The following is a 14,997-nucleotide window of genomic DNA, read 5'->3' as shown; positions in this document are numbered from 1 at the left end:
CAGGTTATTTGAAGTTATTATAAGGAGGGCTCTTCTGTCTTTCATATGTAATGAAGAAAAATTTGTTGTGTTGCTCAGTCATTTAACAGACTACAGCACAAGGGCTCAGCAGGTTACTTAGGAAACATGCCATGGAATGTCTGCTAGAAAACTTAATGATGTTGATTTGTCATCTGTATTTTTATGCATTCAACTTACCTGTCAGATATATACTTAGCTATAGACTCCGTCGTCCCCGATAGAAATTCAAATTTCGCGGCACACGCTACAGGTAGGTCAGGTGATCTACCGCCCCGCAGCTGGGTGGCGGGAATAGGAACCATTCCCGTTTTCTAAGACAGATTTTCTCTATCGTTTGGAATGTAAACATACGTTTGCAGTTCCTCCTGATTTGGATTTTCGTGTTTCATCGCCATCGATCTTCTGGGCTATCTTTTGCAGGAAGTACTGGGTCTTTGGTTCGGCATACGTTTATTAACTGTTTTAACGAATTTGGCTTCGAAAATTTCGAAGAATACATTACGTGTAACTACCGAAGTTTTCGGGGGGGGGGGGGGGGTAGACACTTACATAGTTTGCAAGAAGGGAAATATTAATATTTATTCATTAATGGGTAATAAAAGTTAAAATTGATGGAGGCTGACTTCCTTATCGAGGAAGTCAGAAAAACATAGAACTAGTTACGCTTCCTTTAGAAGTTTTATAGCTCTCGTACTAACGAGCAGTTAGAGCATTAACAGTACTAGTAGTGTTGTATCCTCATCATTTCTTACTTTACAGAACTACAAATTCATATTGCAATTTGAAGATAAAGGAATATAGCTCCAAAAGCGAGCTATTAGAAGGTAAGAAGTGAATTAGTGTTTCCCCATTGCAATGGAGGGTGCGTCTGATCGGCTTCATCTCGCTCCCAGGCCTAGACCTCTTCCAAGCTCACAGGCCCAGAGGAGAAGGAATGTCGAAAGCCTTACGGAGGTTATGGAGAATCCCCACCGATCAGGCGTCCCCTCGGCAGTGTCTGTAGAACGTCCCAGACTACCAGGGATAGCCATTGGAAAGGCATCCTAAACAGTGTTTCCCCATTATGTTAAACCTCCTTACCATCGGCGGATGAGGGGAAGGAAGATTTCATCAACGAAGATTCCTATGAATATACAAGATAATCTTGTTTATGTTATGAATAAAGAAAGAGGAAAATTGGATGGTTATAGTATCATTACTAAAGCATAGCTTCATCTAGGCAAAAGGTGCAAGTCAAGTGCCAGGTGCCTGCTTAGACGTCTACCATGATGAAAGATCCTCCCAAAAGCGCATGAAGGAATGCCATGGGGAAAGCACAGAGCCAAAGGCCATACCACGTTGAATACCGCTTCTCTTCCGATCAACGAAGTTCAGTAACGTGGGGTCTGGTCAGTACATGGATAGGTGCCACAGGATAGAGCGGTGACGTCACAGTCTCTCAATAATAGATTTAGGTCTAAGGAACAATAACCTATGAAAGGGATTAATCTCCTTCTGATCTTCTCGAATGGGAAGAAGTTTAGAAGACGAGGCTCCAATGAGGAAATATTTTCAAATTATAAAATTCTTACAGCATCCAAGATTTCCAGCTTCTTTGTGTTGGAAGATGGAAAATTGAAATCGAGGGTATCCCTCTTGCGATTTGTGTCACGGGATCAGTTTTTCCTGACGGGGGCGCGAAATGTCGCACAGGCGGCTGTCGCCCGTGTCAGGATGTGTTTGAATCTGTGGGAAGTTTCTCTGGAAGAGAACCCAAGAACATACTTCTCGTGAAAGAGACTCTAGTGGTCACATAACACTTCGTCTCTATCACATTGGTTTGATTTGGAGAGAAGTTTTTTTTTGTAGGATCAGCCTTCACCTGCCAGGTACTCAAGATGTCGCACAGGCGAACGTAACCCTTGTCAGGATGAAGCTGGTTCTACTTTAAACCCTTTACCTTATGAAGAGAGGCACTCTCCTCGGGTAACTCACTCTTTTCCCAACATTATGGGACAAGAGATGGAAGATATCAGACTAGGAAGTCAATGAGGGTGCAGGTCTTTCAGCTTACAAGACCTTAGCAACCCTTTTATTGCAAGAATTCGGAGAGTCTCTTGAGTTTCTGCCACTCCTCCTTCTCCTAGTTCGTTACTTTTAAGAGGATTATAAGTCATCCTCCTTCTATATGCAGCAAACTGATTTTCAGAATGAGAACTTTGCAATTGTTTGGAATTGGACAAGACTTGTATGAGCTCGCATTATTTGATTAGAGGCTTTTTCAAGTAACAGAAGCATAGATTACAGCATTATGTCCATGGATAGGAAGCTTGAATGATTCTCTTCGATCCTTATTTCTCATTAGGATCTCCTTCGTCTAGTACCAGTTCGTTTTATTGACGAAAAGAACGAAGTTAGGAGATTTTACATTCTCTCTCGGCCTCGGCGAGGAAAGAATGTAGTAGAGAATTCACCTTAAGACTACGGTATGATCATGTCATATACATATACCGAAGTTGACTCTATGGTTGACAACTGAATTCCTAGTATCCTTACAAAAGTTTTCCTAGTTTAATTCTGTTTACCGCAATGTAAGAGAATTATAGAGGATTCTTTATGGCAGAAGTTATCTCACGAAGATTGCTCAGGATAAGTTCGATAAGTCTGTTGGGAATCATTTTCTTTGTGGCAGAAGTTGTTTCCCTGATCTCAGGCTTTCGAGAAGCATGTTTAGAAAGCATAATCGTATTAAAGAACGAAGATTGCTCAGGATAAGTTTGATAAGTCTTTTGGGAATCATTCTCTTCGTGACAGAAATTGTTTCCCTGAATGGACTGACTATATATTGTCCATAAAAGTTTTTCCTACTGAGAACGGAATAAACATAGAAGGCTCAATGCGCCAGAAGAGCCAGAAGCGCCAGCCTGACGCAAATGCGCCAGAAGAGCCAGCCTGGCGCAATGCGCCAGAAGCGCCAGCCTGGCGCAAATGCGCCAGAAGCGCCAGCATGGCGCAATGCGCCAGAAGCGCCACCCTGGCGCAATGAGCCAGAAGCGCCACCCTGGCGCAATTGGCGCTAGAAGCGCCATCCAAGATAATTTCTCGTTTTAGCCAGTTATTAACCTTAGAGTTCACTAGCCTCTTCGACAGAGGCGTAGTAACGGCAAGTTTCGTTCCTGATTTCGTTCCCCTTCTAATCGAAAATGGGTTCGATCCCAAGGAACTATGAAATTATTTATTTTAAGCATTTAGGCCAATGCCATGGCTCTCTCATATCACAAAGAGAATCAAGAATCTCTTTTTTCGCCCGGGTTCGCGTTGACAAAAGAGAACCTGTTCGGAAATCAGACACGGAACGTAACAATTCTTAAGAGATTCACTGCAATATGTTGCACGTCCGTGAGAAACTTCTTGATAGACAATAATAATTGTGAAATTATGTCTAGCATCTATTGGAGAGAGTTGTAAAAAACCTGAGAGAAGTCTTCTTCTTAATCGCTTCGCAAGGTGGAAGACGACCAGGCTTCCTATAGATTACTTCATTATTCTTGACCCAAGAGATGTTGCAATTTACGCCATCTTTAGTTTAAAGAAAGGGGAATAAACTTTAGTCTTTTTCCCCTAAATATAAATTCTTAACAGATGTCAAGATAAAGGGCGTCAAAGGAAGAAAGGATGATACTTTATGCTTCATTTTTGGCCTTAGATATATTGGATTCACAGAGATCACAACGTTCTTCTCACAGCATGTTTCGTAAGAAATTTCCCAAAGATTCTGGAGGTTCTATTAGAATCCAGTACATATAGACCTGTAAAACCTCTCCATTCTGAGTCGGTCTGCGTGCAGACTGACCAGAAGTAGACATGGTAAGAGGATTTTTTCAAGGTAAAAGGCAAGGTCATGGTAAAGACATAGACTTGCTGCAGATCTTGCTGGTGGGAATAGGGAAGCTGTCCTCTTCCTATACCTCTGTGAACCACATACGGGGTGTTTTCTTCCCTTTCAGCCTGCACTATCCCTCCAACAATTTCATATGCCCCAGTGTCAGACTGGGTAAAATCAGTTAAAACATTAATTTACCAGGATTGGAAAGAAGAATGGGCCTCTGTGCCAACAACAAATAAACTTAAAAATATAAAAACTGAAGTCTATGCATGGAGGACATCCTCACAGGAGGAAAGAGCAAAAGAGGTGATCCTAGCAAGGCTACGTATAGGACACACAAGATTCACACATGGTCACTTGATGTCAACACCACATGCTGACCCAGTGAAATGTAACAGATGTCAAACACCCATGACAGTTACAGCATTTTTGCTTGTTGAGTGCCCAAATTGGACCAGCAAAGATCTATTTATCTGCGGAGTCGGAAATGAAAAATATTCTTGCGGAAAGCAGGGATTTTTTCAATTAATAAAATCATAAATTTTTTAAATAAGACGGGTTTCTCAAATAAAGTCTAATTTTTTTTTTTTTTTTTTTTCTCAGGATTGATCCCTGAGAACCACCCCGAGAAGAGTCTACTTGAGACTCAGAGGTCTGGAAAAACTAACACCTATTAATAATAATAATCTTCCCTTTCAGAGGGAAGAATCACCTTTGTCTATATCTTTTATCAACAACGCAGTATAAGGTTATATTCTGTCTCTGCAAGGAGAATTAGATATATCAGAGAATTAAGATCTTCGGATCTTATACGATACCTCTATACGATAAGAGTAGGATATCATCGCCCCACTGAGTATGGGATTCTTTTTGTTTGGAGTCCTCAGATTCCATGTTATGACAAGATGGAACTGCTCCTCATAAAACTTCTTTCAGAAATTTTATGAGGGAATTCCTCGTTTCTCTCTCCTATACGACCAAGAAGAAAAGGGAATTTTTTGGTGCATTGGAATCTCGCATCAGATTCTATGGGAACTCGGCAATGGGTTCTTGCGAGCATAATATGTCTGGCAAAAGAACTAAAACCCTCTGTTCCTCACTCAACGCTCCAGATAAGAGTTTCGTTGTTCAGACAGGGTCCTTACGTTTTCATCTACAGAAGAAGAAATGGTGGAAACGTTTTTTGCCTACAGAGTTTTTGGAATGTGATGAGGGCTCAAAATGCTGCCCAGTTAGTATTAAGAGGGATATATATAAAGAGCTAAGAAATCAGGGGTCTGCCCAATTTTCTACTCTGAGTCTCCTTCGACTTCCAGGCTCCTTCCCTTCCTTCGGCAAGGATAAGGAAAGATTCTACAACGAGAAACCTCATCAACATGTAAGAAGAGATCTCGGTAGCAACAGAAGTAATCACGAAGGATCCTTTTCGGAATAAGACTCTTATCTCTCGTACTGTTAGATTTCATATCAATTATGGATGTAGTTGACTACTTCTCCTCCCCTTGCCGGAGAGGCCGAGAGCTCAAAGTGGAAGAAGGTCTTCCACCCTTCTCAAAGTCTACCCTGATAAACTATTGTGGTTGTTTAGGACTTTCGGACAATGTAGCGCCAACTAGGCGCTAAATGCCATAACAGGCGTAAAAAACGCCAGAGGCAGACAGTCCCAAGAATCACTGTCATTGTCTGGTGAGGAGAAAGAGTGGGCCTCCAACCTGGCTTAGATTTGCTAGAGGCGAACAAATCGGACAGATAAGAGAGTCGATGGGGGACATCGACAGACATCTTCGAGACTCTAACAAGCTCGAAGCTCTAGCAAGTGGGGAGGAACCGGCCAGGCTCCAGAGGCGAGGCTCCAGGTCAGGCGCCAAGGCGCCAGCCAAGAGCGAGGCGCCAGGCAGGCACGAGGAGCCCAGCCAGGCGCGAGGCACCGAAGACAAGGGCGCGAGGCGCCAGCCAGGCGCGAGGCGCCAGCCAGGCACGAGGCGCCAGCCAGGCGCAAGACGCCAGCCAGGCACGAGGAGCCAACCAGGCAAGCGCGAGGCGCCAGCCAGGCTCTAGGCTTCATCCAGAAGAGATCCATTTCTAAGAAAGCCCTGGTCTTCTTTGAAAACTATGATCACTAAAACACTTCATGAGTATCTTGATGATTCCTTCAAACAGCTGAGAATTAAAAGCGAATGAAGTGCGAGCTTTTATGAATTCTTGTTCTTTCCATAACAATATGTCATTAAGTACATATTAGCTGTCATTTACGGGAGATGCAACTCTGGGTTGACCTCCCATTATACGAAGGATGTCAAGTTGACCTACAAGAGACACGTCTCTCTGGGTTATACGTGTCTACGGATAAGTTGCTGGGATAGGGAGTCGACACTGATCCTTAACTAGTGAGTTAAATCTTAATTTAACGGAATTTTATTATTTGGGTTGTTTGAAAGGAGTTTGGGGATAACTCTTTTTCAAGTAAGCACGAACCCTCGTGTGAGGATCAGGTGATCGGGATCGGTGTTGTGCTCCTTAATTATGCCACTAGGCATAGGTGTTTTGTCATGTAAGTGGATAGGACCCCTTTGACAAATAACCATTAGATTCTGTCAAGTAAGTGGATAAGACCCCATTGACAGATCTACAAGAACTCTTAGCCATAGGTCATATCCTCGCTGAGGCTCTTGAGATGAAGCAGACTCCTAGCAATAACTAGGAGGTCAACCCTTCGTCTAAACACATAGGAACCAAGGTTTTATTTATTTATTACCTACAACGTATGTTGTTTCCTGTCTATTCAGTAAATTAGCTGTCTCTTACCCTCCGCCAAAGGTGCCAGTCAGCTAAGTATATATCTGACAGGTAAGTTGAATGCATAAAAATGTTATTGTCATGATACAATAAAATTTTATGCATACTTACCTGGCAGATATATACGATTAATGGCCCACCCAGCCTCCCCTCAGGAGACAGGTGGAAGAGAAAATCTGTCATAGAAAACGGGAATGGTTCCTATTCCCGCCACCCAGCTGCGGGGCGGTAGATCACCTGACCTACCTGTAGCGTGTGCCGCGAAATTCGAATTTCTATCGGGGACGACGGAGTCTATAGCTAAGTATATATCTGCCAGGTAAGTATGCATAAAACTTTATTGTATCATGACAATAACATGTTAATTGGAAGAAACTGTTCTCTTCCCTTTCAGCTCCAAATTATCATTAATTAGCAGACAGTACTTGAAATTTTGATATGATTTTACAGTTTGTTAAAAAGACCTGAGAATTAGGTACAGTTACTATAACTTAACCATGAAATGTAAATTGGAAAGGGAAATATAATGTAGTGTTTGATACAGGCCTAGCAATTCTCTTTTATTAAATGTAATTGTATTTCTCACCAGATTGAGCATCATCATGTTTCAAGATTCAAATACTGCTTATGCTATTCTTCCATCTGTGATAAGGCCACGAAGAATCCAACCGGGAAAAAGGACCATCTTAGTTTCAGTTCTCTTATCATCCATGCTTTTAATGTCCCAACTTTTTAGGGCTTTACAGCTTGAGCATCCACCCAAGTTGACAAATGTTCATGTGTTACAGGTACAGTATCCTTAATTATAATGTTATGTATTCTAAGGAAATAATGAGATGAGAAACATGATTCATGATTGAGCAATGAATAATTCTTAGTATTGCTGATCCTTCCTGTCCGGTGTTACCCACAGCCATACCATTGATCATAAGTAGAAAGTAACTACAGGAGATGTATTTTGTTTATACTATCTTGTTATAAGGCTGGCAGTCATATTGCCTATAAAGAGATAAAAATGCTTGGGTAAATTGATAGTTCCAGCATCTCTGTGCAACTAGGCACTTAAAAGATTGTGAATGACATTAAATAGATCTCAAAACCTGCAAGAGGACTTTACTCATGTCAGGTTCAGTGTTTGTAGGTCATGACATTATTTATTATGTTAATCATTCAGATTTTTTTCTTTTGAGAGAGTGAGAACACCTTCTATCTTTCTTCACTGGTAAAATTGTGAATATAACTTGCTTTAAGGATTAGTAATATGGAAATGTTTTTAGTTACATCCATCCATTCACTTTCTCTTCCAGCTTTTCATTTATTCAGCATTCATGTCTGATGCCCAGGTGACATGGCACTATCATGTTTGTATGTGTACTACAAATTCATGTCTTGTAGTATGGTCACTTTATTTTACTGTTTTATTGTAGTGTCTTACCGAACAATTATAGAGCGTGATTTTCCACGAGCGGCAGGATACTAAATTCAAATTTAGCGCGTCGGCGTCGCCAACACTGGTGGTGATGACGTCATCGCCCTCCCTCGCGGGAGAACCAGGTACAACTGCCCAGGTGAATCCAATTCTTTTCTGCCGGCGTCCGGTGAACATCGTGGTCGGTGGCGGTGGATAACTTTGCTTCGCTTTTTTCTTGTGGAATTGATCTTCGGAATTGGTGAAGTACTCTTTTTGGCGTTGTTGTTATTTTGCTTTTTATTTAGGCGTTGCCATGTCGGATTCTAGTCCCGTCGGGAGTTAGGTTTTGCATCTCAGGATGTAAAACTAGATTATCCAAGCTAGAGTATGATTCTCACACTAAATGTGTTAAGTGTAGGGGGACAGGTTTGTTCAGCAGATCGAACATGTAACGAGTGTAGTGATTGGACTGATTCTCAATGGAAGTTTTTTAGTTCATACTCGGAGAAATTAGCTAAAGACAGAATTAGAAAGCAGCGCTTAGGGAAAGTAGACTTAGCTCTGCTTCGTCTTGCGATGCATCTGTTCCTTCTGTTTCTCCTCAAATTGTTATGTCTCCTTTAACTACACCTCCTATTCCTCCTACTAATCCACTTCTCCGGCTTCCCGTGTAGTTTCTTCCGACCATTGCCAGTCTGGAATGTCGTACGGTTTAGATCAGAAATTTTCGGTACTAGCGAATACGGTTTTGCAACTTGGTAATTCAGTTAAGACGTTTTTGGAGAAAGCGACCTCAGGTAAGAGTGTAGTTGAGGTGCGTCTGTCTGTCCTGACACGTCTCCTAAGACAAAGGGTCACTGTCCAGCTCCCCCGCACCGGGAGAAGACATACCGGAAGTCCAAGGGAGTCGATCGGGATTTGCCCACAGACAGGCGCCTCTCTTGTTGAGCCTGTTGCGCCTCAACAGGGCTCGGTTAAGCGTTGGAAAGGTGTTGCGGTCAGACGCCTTTCAAATGATTCAAAGCGATTCGTCTCCGGTCGCACGGCGCTCTTGGCGAGATTCGCCCGTTTCGTTTTCGTCCCTTAAAGAGGCGTTCAGGCGCCGATTCTTCGCCTCCTCCAGTCAAGCGGTATAAGGAGCCTGAGAGTAGGGTTGCGCCTCGACCAGTTGGAGCGGCTCGTTCGTCGCCTCAATCTGTGCCTTTTTCGGCTCCATCTACTAGTAGAGATTGTGGTTTTAGCGCTGTAGCTAGCAGTTCTAAGGGTGTTTCTTTAGGCGCTTTTTCGTCTGTTTACGCCTGATGCGCCTGTTTCGCCTCGAATTTCGGCGGCTCCGAGCGAGGCGCAAGTAGTTTTTCCGCCTCCTGCTGAACATTTAGGCTCTTCCAAGCCTACGTTAACTGTTTTTGATTCGTCTCTGGCGCCTTTGCGCAAGCAGTTAGAGATGTTAACCAACTGGATGAATGAGTCCAAGGGTGGTTCGAAACCTTCAGATCCGGTTGTAGTTCCGTCTACTTCTTCGGCGGTATCGGAGAATGAAGAAGAATAGAGGGAGGAGGGATTCACATCACCTCTCGTGTTATTCACGTACTCCTTAGATTTCTTCTGGTATCTTATCCAGATTATTTTGAGAAAGCGGCTCCGCGCTCCCCAACTTCGACTTTTTTGATGAGGAGGAAAAACTTCAGACCCTCTCCTCCCAAAACTTGTTCTATCTAAAGCGGTTAGACATTCGTTGAAAGAGACGGAGAAATGGATGTCTATGAAAAGAGACTTAGGAAGGCTCTTTTTTTGCTTACCCTCCCTCTAAGTTGCTTCGTAAGAGGTATAGGTTTTATGTAACTGGAAGCTCCTTCTCTGGGAGTTTCTGCCTCCTCCCAGGGAGACTTCTCCAGTTTAATCGACTCCTCTAGAAGATCTGCTTTCGCCGCAGCGAAAGTTTTCTTTACAGCGCCTGAGTTGGACCACGTTGTAAAGAATCAATTTAAACTTTTGGAAGTCTTTAAGCTTCCGTTGAATTGGACTATTGGCGCTTTAGCGGCCAAGATCGAAGACTGTCCTTCTCTTTCCCAGGAGTTAGCGGAGGATTGGATTGGTGTTCTGTCCTGTGCGACAAATCCATTAGGGATGGATGTGATGAGTTAGCTTTCGCTCATCGCCTTTGGTACCCTTAAGAAAAGGCAACTTTGGTGCTCCTTTGCTTCTAAAAGGGTTACGTCCCAACAGAAGTCTGCTCTCTTGTTTGCTCCTTTTGTGAAAGATAACCTTTTTCCAGACGATGTCGTGTTGTCAATTTCGTCTGCGCTAGATAAGAAATCTACTTCGGATTTACTGGCACAGTCTACTAAGAGACCTAAAGCTCCTGTGGAGACTGTTTTCGTTCGGTTTCTCCTCTGGCCCAAGCGCCTTTTCGAGGGAGAAAACCAAGCGCTTCTTTCGGCCGAAATCGAATTTGCGACCTCAGTCTAAGGCCTCGGCCACGGTTAACAAACCTTCCAAATGAAAGCTCGGTTCTTCATGCACCAGTGGAGCCAGGCTGGCTCTGGGTGTTTGGGAGGAATGGGAAAACAGAGGAGCAGAAGCCTGGGTAGTGCAAGTACTCAAGTTCGGCTATCGTATTCCTCTCGTTTCACCTCCCTCGCTCTCACCTTGTGCCAATTACCATTCCAGGCAATACTCTCCGGGCTCAGACAAATTTCTGGCGCTAGCCGCAGAAGTGGAAGCGCTTGTTCTCAAAGAAGCGATAGAACAGATAGAAGGGGATTTTCCTCCAGGCTTTTATTTTACAATCGCCTTTTTTGTAGTTCCAAGTCATCAGGGGGCTGGAGGCCGGTTTTGGATGTGAGCGTCCTGAACTTGCATGTCCAGAAAACAAAATTTCATATGGAGACCACTCGGTCGGTTCTGGAGTCCATCAGACAGGGGGATTGGATGGTCTCTCTGGACATGCAAGACGCTTATTTTCACATTCCGATACATCGCGAATCTCGGAAGTACCTGAGGTTCATGTTCGAAGGCAAGGTGTTTCAGTTTCGGGCGCTTGCTTCGGACTAGCGACCGCTCCTCAAGTTTTCACCAGGGTTCTATCCCCGATAGGAAGCTGGCTACAATATTAGGAGGTAAGAATCTCCATCTATCTGGACGATTGGCTTCTCCGGTCGGAATCAGAGAGTCGGTGCATGAAGGACCTTGGAACAACTCTGGATCTTGCCAGAAAGTTAGGAATTCTGGTCAACAAACAGAAGTCCCAGTTGGTTCCATCTCAGAGCATCCTTTATTTGGGGATGATTCTGAATGCTCAAGTTTTTTCGGGCTTTTCTCGTCCCCGAAGAGGGTTCAAGGCTGTCTGGAGACGTTCAGGAGTTCTTGGACAAAAAGGTAAGTTCTGCAATCAGTGGATGAGGCTCCTGGGCAAATTGAGTCAGTGGAGAAATTTGTGACGTTGGGAAGACTGCACATGAGACCTCTGCAGTTTTTCCTGAGAGCCTCTTGGTGCAGGAAGACACCAACCAGACTCGATTACCTTTCCTGTCACAGATCAAATAAAAGAGGACCTAAGGTGGTGGCTCTCTCGAGCAAGGTTGGAAGAAGGGTTAGATTTACGACCCATCCTCCCGAACCTACAGTTCTTTTCCGACGCATCGGACCACAGGTTGGGGAGCCCTACTGGGAAATCAACGGACTTCAGGAGCTTGGTCGGAGAAGGAGAAGAAGTTCCACATCATATGTAAAGGAACTGTTAGCAATTTTTCTTAGGGCTCAGACAGTTTTCGGAGCTTAGTAGAAGGCCGAGTAGTGGCAGTGCATTCCGACAACTCCACGGCTCTCTCGTACGTGCGGAAACAGGGGGGACTCAGTCTTTCTCTCTGTACTGAAGTAGCCAAGGATCTCCTCCTGTGGTCAAACGAAGCGAAGGTTCAGCTAGTCCCGAGATTTGTTCCGGGAAAGATGAACGTCCTGGCGGACGAGTTAAGTCGTCAACAGCAAGTGTTACCTCTGGAGTGGACTTTGGACAACAAGATTTGTCAGAAACTTTGGCGCCTTTGGGGACGACCGTCAATAGACCTGTTCGCGACATCGAGGAACAACCGTCTTTCCTCTCTTTTGTTCTCCAGTCCCAGATCCTCTAGCTTGGTCGGTGGACGCAATGCTATGTTGGATTGGTCGGGTCTGGAAGCTTATGCATTCCCTCCGTTTCGGTCTAATAAGAGAGGTGCTGAACAACAGTTTCCATGTCCGCAACAGGCAATGTAACGCTAACGTTAATCGCTCCCTTTTGGCCCAGGAAAGAGTGGTTCCCGGACCTTCTCCAGTTGTTAGTAGACTTCCCCAGACTTCTTCCTCCAGAGAAGTGGCTTCTCAAACAACCTCACTTCAAGAGGTTCCACCAAAACTTGTCCGCTCTAGCTCTGACAGGGTTCAGACTGTCCGGAATCTTGTCAGAGCGAAAGGATTTTCAAGAAGAGCTGCAGAAGCTATCGCTCGTTGTAGGAGAGAGTCTTCTAACAAACTCTATCAAGGGAAGTGGAGAATCTTCAGAGAGTGGTGTAGAAGTGCTAAAGTCTCTACTTCTGCGACTCTTTAACAGAAATAGCAGATTTTTCTTCTATTTTCTTAGGAACTCTAAGAAACTGGCTCCTTCGACGATCAGAGGATATAGAGCCATGCTCTCTTCTTTTGGTTTTTTCGACATCGAGGTTTGGATATTTCCTCCAATTCAGATCTGTCGGACCTCATTAGGTCTTTCGAAACCACTAAGCTCCCGCAAGATACAGTGGCTTGGAAACTTAGATGTGGTGCTTAAGTTCCTCATGGGGCCACCGTTTGAGCCTTTGAAGTCGGCTTCACTCAGGAACTTGACTAAGAAGGCACTCTTCTTATTGCACTAGCTTCTGCTAAGCGTGTCAGCGAATTGCACGCTATAGACAAAAGAGTCGGTTTCTCTCAAGGCAATGCTGTATTTTCGGTATCTTTGACCTTTCTAGCCAAAAATGAGAATCCTTCTAATCCTTGGCCGAGGAGTTTTGTGGTAAGGAAGGAAACTTATCTGATTTGGTTGGACATGAGGAGGAAGAAAGGCTCTTATGTCCAGTCAGGGCTATTAAGCAGTATCTGTTTGCCACTAAGGGTATCAAGGGAGGACAATCTTCTAAGCTCTGGACCTCGGTTCAAAATCCCTCTCGTCCTCTTTCTAAGAATGCTATTATCGTTCTTTATTAGAGAGCTTATCAGGGAAGCTCACTCGCAGTCCGAGAACGACAATCTTTCCGTTCTGAGAGTTAAAGCTCACGAGGTTAGAGCAGTGGCAACTTCTTTAGCATTCAGAAAGAATTTATCTTTAGCTTCGATTCTTCAGAGCACGTTCTGGAGATCGAATTCGGTTTTTGCGAGTCATTATCTCAAAGAGATAGAAACGGTTTTCGAGAATTGTAAAACGTTAGGTCCGGTGGCGGTTTCTGGCATGGTGTTGGGAGAAACGGCACAGGGGTCGTCACCTCTATGCTAACTTTTCACCTTGAATAGGTTGTCGAGTTCAAGGGAAGCTGGGGTACTGAGTACCTGGGATACTCACCAGTCTGTTAGGTCAGATTTTACAATGGTTGGGTATATATGTTTTTAAATCTGGTGTTGGTGACAAATGTTTTGTATGATTGAATTTCTGGTCTTAGCCCAGGGCAAGGGCAATCTTTGTTGTTACTATCCTCCGTCAGTCAGCCTTGACTCGCTTGAACTACGAAGGATTCCACTCCTGTAGAGGCTAACTTTGGTCAAATTCCAATTCCTCTACAATAGTAAGAAGAGCACCGACCAGAGGCAGTAACAGTCTGCTGTAGCTCTCTTACAAGGTAAGGTACAACAGACACCTTGAGTGTTTACTTGGGTATTGCAATAAATGTAACCATTTAAAAATACTAGTGGTCCACTGAATCCCACCTTCCCCATAAATGTGTAATCAGCTCTATAATTGTTCGGTAAGACACTACAATAAAAATGAAATTTTCATTATTAAAATGAAGTTTTATTGTATACTTACCGAACAATTATGATTATACCCACCCTCCTCCCCTTAGGTGGACGACGGGCAGAAAGAATTGGATTCACCTGGGCAGTTGTACCTGGTTCTCCCGCGAGTGGAGGGAGATGACGTCATCACCACCAGTGTTGGCGACGCCGACGCGCTAAATTTGAATTTAGTATCCTGCCGCTCGTGGAAATCACGCTCTATAATTGTTCGGTAAGTATACAATAAAACTTCATTTTAATAATGAAAATTTTCATCTTTTTGAAGAGCACCATCAAAGTGATATATCCAGAGTCCCTGGATATATCACCCTCTTTAAATAAACTGTTTCTTTTCATCAGTTTGTTAATCTCCAGTCAGACAAAGATATTTGGAAGGACCTGTGGGTACTATGCATAAAGCCAACATAGTATTGTTTGATGTCTTTCCTACGGCGAGTTCAAAATATTAAAGCAGTACAGTAGTACATAATAGCATTTGGTAATGTAGTGAGCTTAGTGGCTCCATGTAATGAAAGAAACTTAACCCCTAACCTTTCACTGTGTTTTGGTCATATATATTATTAAAAATAATCAGGTTTTTAATATATTTTGTTTAGATATCCTCTTCTGCATAAGATTATACTGTATATAGTATTGCATATTTTTGTCAATTAATTGTCAGTTATTACACTTTGAAATACATGAAAAATAAAGAGACTTATTACAGTAGTTGGTTTTGTTTATGAATCATGCAGTATTATAAAGTTACAGCATTATTATTTTAATCATTTAACACTGTAAAGTGTACCACCCCCTTGTTTGATATAATCCATAACAGCTTAGGGTTTCTTCTCCATATTTCCTCACTTCTCAGTTTTCACTATACCTGCATTGTGAATGG

General features: G+C 43.3%; 1 protein-coding gene across 1 annotated transcript in view; it reads left to right on the top strand.

Annotated features, from left to right (window-relative positions):
• Positions 1 to 7,272: 7,272 nt before the first annotated feature.
• LOC135196328 (uncharacterized) overlaps positions 7,273 to 14,997 on the top strand; it is a 28,665-nt gene continuing 20,940 nt past the window's right edge. The window contains exon 1 of the mRNA XM_064223076.1: positions 7,273 to 7,470. Coding sequence (XP_064079146.1) covers positions 7,285 to 7,470 — 186 coding nt within the window. The 5' untranslated portion in view covers positions 7,273 to 7,284. The remainder of the gene's footprint in view (positions 7,471 to 14,997) is intronic.

The sequence above is a fragment of the Macrobrachium nipponense genome, chromosome 17 (assembly GCF_015104395.2).
Source record: "Macrobrachium nipponense isolate FS-2020 chromosome 17, ASM1510439v2, whole genome shotgun sequence".
Taxonomy (NCBI): Eukaryota; Metazoa; Arthropoda; class Malacostraca; order Decapoda; family Palaemonidae; genus Macrobrachium; species Macrobrachium nipponense.
The sequence above is the reverse complement of the archived record's forward strand: the minus strand, read 5'-3'. Positions and strand labels throughout refer to the sequence as shown.